The sequence below is a fragment of the Orycteropus afer genome, unplaced genomic scaffold, assembly GCF_000298275.1.
Source record: "Orycteropus afer afer isolate SDZICR_OR568_19922 unplaced genomic scaffold, OryAfe1.0 scaffold00005, whole genome shotgun sequence".
In the NCBI taxonomy this organism is placed as follows: Eukaryota; Metazoa; Chordata; class Mammalia; order Tubulidentata; family Orycteropodidae; genus Orycteropus; species Orycteropus afer.
Genome location: NW_006921592.1, coordinates 32,347,643 through 32,353,756, shown reverse-complemented (window position 1 = coordinate 32,353,756; position 6,114 = coordinate 32,347,643). Strand labels below are relative to the sequence as shown.

Genomic DNA, 6,114 nt, shown 5'->3' with positions numbered 1-6,114 from the left:
ACAGAGTAGAACTGCCCATAGGGTTTTCTTGGCTGTCATTTTTAAGCAGGTCTTTCTCCAGTACAGCCACGGGGTGGGTTCAAACCATCAACCTTTCTTGTTAGCATCTGAGCATCGTATGACCAGCAAGGAAGAGGCTGGTGTGGCCACTTTCTCCCCGCCCTTGAAGTATAGCTAGATGTTGAAGAATCTCATCTGTGCTTTCAGAGAGCTCAAGCGTTGGGTAGAAAAACTCAGGCATTTGACTGCTGATCAGAAGTCTGGTGGTCCAAACCCACCAGCCACTTCTCGGAAGGAAAATAGGGCAAGCTACTTCCATAGTTATACTGCCTTGGAAACCTAAGGAGGTTTCCATAGTTAAGCTGCCTCAGAAACCTAGGGAGGGGTCACTGTAAGTCAGATCTGACTCGATGGCAGTGAGTTTGGTTTTTTTTTTTATTTTTGTGTTTTTTTTCCTGGGATTACTATTTAGCAAAGTACATCTGGTGAAGGATAAGTATCAAATTTTCACAAGTAACAACAGCTACCATTTGTTGGAACTTCCTCTGGGCCAACCACTTCATGTGTATTGTCTCATTCATTTTTCACAACTACCCTGGGTGGTAGTTAATATTATTGTTTCCATCTTTACAGTCAGGGAAACAGTGAGGTTAAGTAAGGGTCCCTGAGTGGTGCAGTTGGTTAAGCGCTCAACTCCCAACCAAAAGGTAGATGGTTTAAACTCACCCAGAGATGCCTCAGAAGATAAGCCTGCTGGAGAGAACAGTCATGGGAGAAGGAAGGGCTGCCTATGCATAGTATGGAGGGATGGACACTGGGAAGAGGTAACTATGGGGAGGAAGTGGGAGGGGAGCTGTTGCATTGTGGTAAACTGTGGTGAATGACATGTGACAAAGTATGTGTGAACTGCTGTATGGAAAGCGAATTTGCTCTGTAAATCTTCACCCAAATCACAATAAATAATAATAATAATTAAAGAAAAAAAAGAAGATAGGTCTGGCAGTTGACTTCTGAAAGGCAACAGCCTTGAAAACCCTGTGGAGCAGTTTTACTCGCACCCATGAGGTCATCAGGAGTCAGAACCAACTTGGCAGCAACCAGCAGCCACCACAATGTTAAGTCATTTCCCCAGAGCAGACAACTAGTCTGTGACAGCACCTTTTGTTCTTTGTGTTTTGTTTGGTCATCAGTAATCTGTTGTTGTTGAGTGTTTCACTACTTCTACTTTTTTATCATTACAAATAATGTGTCATGCTGAGAGGTACATCCTTGTTTCTAAATCTTTGTCCCTATCCATGGCTATTTCCATAGGATAAACTGCCCGAAGTAAAACTTCTGAGTCTGAGACCAGAACCAGTTTTAAAACTTTTTATGTGTGGTGCCAAATTTCTGTCCCAAAAAGTTCACTAATTTACTTAGGCACTACGCCACCAGAGCTACCAACAATCTTTCTCATTTTCCCAAGGTAAGTCTTTGATGGGGTTGTTGTTGGGATCTCACAAGTCAATTCCAACTTGTAGCAACCTCATGTGACAGGGTCCAGCTGCTCCATAGGGTTTTGAGGCTATAATCTCCATGGGAGCTCTGGTAGTGTAGTGCCTAAGGGACTTGACTGCTAACCAGAAGGCTGGCAGTTCAAACCCACCAGCCACTCCACGGAAGGAAGATGGGGCAATCTACTTCCGTAGTGATACTGCCTCAGAAACCCAACGAGGGGTCACTATGAGTCGGGTCTGACTTGATGGCACATAACAACAACAACAAATCTCCATGGAAGCTGATCACCAGGTCTGCCTTCTGAGAAGCAGCTGGTGGGTTCAAACCACCCTCCTTTAGGTTAATGGCTGAGCACTTACCCATCACGCCACCAGAGCTCCGTTTGATGAGGTCAAGTCCCAGGAAATTTGCTAGTTGAGCAATTACTATATATGTAATGTGTGTGTGTGTGTAACTCAATTATTGTTGTAAAATCATCTTCAACATATGACACTAAAGGGAGGGTGTTTCTTGCAACTTTTTGTGAATACTGAAGTCACAACTCTGGTGTAAAATGTGCTAGGGTTTTCTCACACACTAATTCTCATGGGAAACCCAGGGACAGATGAAAACATCTTGAGACCTGCATTCCAATACCTGAGCTGTATTTCAATTGCCTTGACTAATTTAAACCCAGGTATTCTCTACTGGGAATAAACTCAACTTTTCTAAAGAAAGTGACTTATATATTTTTAAGATGTGAGGAGTATCTCACATTAGCAAAGGTGAGTTAAGTTGTTTTTGTTGCTGTTAGTTGGCATCACGTCTGTTCTGACTCATAACGACCTTAATGTACAACTGAGTGAAACATTACTTGTCCTATGCCATCTTCATCGGAAGGAAGATCGGGCGATCTACTTCCATAGTGATACTGCCTCGGAAACCCAAGGAGGGGTCACTATGAGTCGGGGCCGACTCGATGATACAGAACAACAACAAAAGCCGTCTTCATAACCACTGATGTATTTGAGTCCATTGTTGGGGCCGTTGTATCAGTCTACCTCATTGAGGGTCTCCTGCACGTTTGCTGACCCTATACTTTACCAAGGTCCCTGGTTGCATACATGGTTTATGCTTGGCTACTAATTGAAAGGTTAGCCATTCAAGCCTATACCCAGTGGCATTGCAGAAGAAAGACTTGGTAATCTAGTTCCGTAAAGACTACAGCCAAGAAGGTTCTATGGAGCTTAGTTCTGCCCTGTACCACATGGGGTCGCCTTGAGTCATAACCCACTCAACAGCAATGGATTTCTTTCTTTCTTTTTTGCTACGTTACCGAACATCATGATGTCTTTTTCTTGAATTGGTCCGTCCTGATGACATGCCCAAAGGAAGCCAGTTGCAGTCTCACCATCCTCGCTTTTAAGCAACAGCCTGGTTCTGTTTCTTCTAAGACTGGCTTGTCCATTCTCCTTGCAGTCTACAGTGGATTAAATAACCTTCCTGCATTTAGCTCCTGGGTAGGTTAGTCCAGGCACTCTGACCCTCCCGGCGTCTCGCTCTCTCCACAGGATCTGCAGGCACAGGACCGCGCTCACCGCATAGGCCAGCAGAACGAGGTGCGTGTGCTGAGGCTGTGCACCGTGAATAGCGTGGAGGAGAAGATTCTCGCCGCTGCCAAGTACAAGCTGAACGTGGATCAGAAGGTCATCCAGGCAGGCATGTTTGACCAGAAGTCTTCAAGCCACGAGCGGCGGGCATTCCTGCAGGCCATCTTGGAGCATGAGGAGGAAAATGAGGTATTAGAGAAAACCAGGGTTATAAAACCCAACATGACTTCTTGTCGTTAAAGGGTTATCAGTAACCTCTTTGCTCCTAATGAGCTTCTTGGGCAGGTATTAGTTAAAATGAATACGTGAGCTGCTGTCTTCTCTTCCTATCACTTCCTGGGCCTGCGCCATCTCCACAGTCCTTGCTGTGCGTGTGCCCGTCGTCGCAGCCACTGTGTCAGTCCATCTTGTTGAGGGTCGTCCTCTTGTTCGCTGACCCTCCACTTTACCAAGCATAATCTTGTTCCAGGGAGTGGTCCCTTCTGACAACATGACCAAAATAGGTGAGACAAAGTCTGGCCATTCGCGCTTCCAGGAGCATTCCAGCTGCCCTTTGACCAGGACAGATTTGTTTGGTCCTCTGGCAGTCCATGGTACTTTGCATATTCTTTACCTCTGGTAGCATAGTGGCTAAGACACTTGCCTGCTAACCAGACGGCTGGTGGTTCAAACCCACCAGCCACTCCTCGGAAGGAAGGTTGGGCAATCCTACTTCCGTAGTGATACTGCCTCGGAAACCCAAGGAGGGGTCGCTATGAGTCGGGGCCGACTCGACGGCACATAACAACAACAACAACAACAATTCAAAGGCATCCACTCTTCATTGGTCTTCCTTATTCATTGTCCAGCTTTCACATGCATATGAGGCAATTGAAAATACCAGGGCTTGGGTTAAGAACATCTTCCAAGGGACATCTTTTCTCCTTAGCACTTTAAAGAGATCCCTTGCAGCAGATTTGCCCAGTGCAATACGACATCTCATTTCTCCACTGCTGCTTCCATTGTGCTGCTTGTAGATCCAGGTAAAATGAAATCCTGACAACTTCAGAGTTTTCTCCATTTATTGTGATGTTGCTTATTGGTCCAGTTGTGAGGATTTTTTGTTTCTTTATGTTAAGGTGTAATCCATACTGAAGACTGTGATCTTTGCTCTTCATCAATTGCCCAAAAGCAAAGAAGGGAAGACAGGACAGGGTAGAAAAATCTAGACAAAAGCAAACAGGGATCACAGAGCAGAAATGGAAAGAGTGGTCACACATGATGGGGAAGGCAGCCAATGCCGTGGAACATTTCATGTACAAACTATCAAATGCAAAACTAATTTGCTCTGTAAATGTTCACTTAAAGCTCAATAATTTTTTTTTTAATTAAAATAAAGGCTATATGTCATACCTAGTGGTACAAACAGATAATGCACTCACTGCTAGCCAAAAGGTTGGAGGTTTGAGTCAACTCAGAAGTACCTCAGAAGAAAGGCCTGGCAGTCTTTTTCAGAAAAATCAGCCATTGAAAACTCCATGGAGCACAGTTCTACTCTGACACACATGGGGTTGCCATCAGAGCATGCTAGATGGCAACTGTCCTAAAGTTATATATTTGCCACATATACATGATTCTTATGACCTTGTTCTGTGCCTAATCACAAAGTTATACATACTTCTCTTTTTCCTAAGGCTTTGAAAATAAGCATTTATATTTGGGATAAGTTAGTGGAATCAGCAGGATCCATGCTAGGTACTTTTTCCTGTGATTGCCTCATTGAAATCATACATCTTCACTGTGAAGTAGAGGCCATGCGCACTCTGCAGATGAGGTCATTAAGGTATGGAGTTGTTAAGTCACTTGTTTTAGAAGTAAAGGAACCGAATTATACCCAGGAGATCCAGGGTAGCTGACAGCACTCCCTGTGTCCTTCAACTGATTTAGCCCTGGACAATGGTTTGCATAGCTTATAGGATAGTAATGGGGAGTGTGAGACTCAGGGCCCTTCTCTTTTTTCTCTGTCATGAGCAGTGTGACCCCTGTGATCTGGGGAATGGATCCACCTCACTTGTTGGTACCTTGCCCAGTCGTCCAGCCTCTTTTCTAATGCCTGTGCATTCATTCTGTCCTTGACCCCAGGAAGAAGATGAGGTGCCAGACGATGAGACTCTGAACCAGATGATTGCTCGACGTGAAGAAGAATTTGATCTTTTCATGGTAATGCTGCAGACACTCGCGACCACAAATAGATGCCTCTCCTCCACTCCCTCTTCTATTAATACATGATGTTTAGAGCCGTGTGCCTGGCAGAAACTTATTTCTGAAGCCTGTGCCCTTTCCTCAGCTCAGAGGCTGCAGATGGGCTGGATTTAGCCTGCAGACGTACTTTGTTTGGCCAACGTGGTATTTTTTTTTTTTTGAATTTTGAATTAGTTGCCAGCATACAAAGAATCCTGATTTCTGGCTTCTCTTGACAAATGAGATCAGGTCCTCATGTCTGTGGAAACAGGGGAGGGAAGCAGCAGCTGTGTGCTCTAGGCAGGGTCCAGTCCACCACTCCTGGGTCAGGTCTCATCGCAAGCCAACATCCTTTGGGGAACTTGCCTGGCACCTGTAGGCTTGTGAGGTTGTAACTATACCCTGATTGTCTCCTTACTGGGTCACAACAGAAGTGAGCCCTATAGGGCGTGGGGAGTCCCTGAGGCATACAAAAGATTGGAGGTTTGAGTCCACTCAGAGGCACCTTGGAAGAAAAGCCAGTCTACTCCCCAAATATCAGTCATTGAAAACTTTTAGAGCCCAGTTCTACACTGACATACATGGGGTCACCGTAAGTCAGAGTCAGCTTGACGGCAACATTTTTTGGGGGCGGGGGTAGTATAGGGGAAGATTTCTGAGCTGCACAAAGGGGATGCGTTCAGCTGTGAACTGAAAGGTTAGCAGTTACAACCCACCCTGTGGTGCCATGGAAGAAAGGCCTGGTGATCTTCTGCCATAGAGATTATAGCTAAACATATGCTTACTGTAAAGTTGTTTTTTTTTTTTT

General features: G+C 45.0%; 1 protein-coding gene across 1 annotated transcript in view; it reads left to right on the top strand.

Moving 5' to 3' along the window:
* Positions 1 to 6,114, top strand: part of SMARCA2 (SWI/SNF related, matrix associated, actin dependent regulator of chromatin, subfamily a, member 2) — a 239,576-nt gene that overhangs the window by 146,321 nt on the left and 87,141 nt on the right. The window contains exons 24-25 of the mRNA XM_042780710.1: positions 3,048 to 3,275; positions 5,208 to 5,285. Of these exons, the coding sequence (XP_042636644.1) occupies positions 3,048 to 3,275; positions 5,208 to 5,285 (306 nt within the window). The remainder of the gene's footprint in view (positions 1 to 3,047; positions 3,276 to 5,207; positions 5,286 to 6,114) is intronic.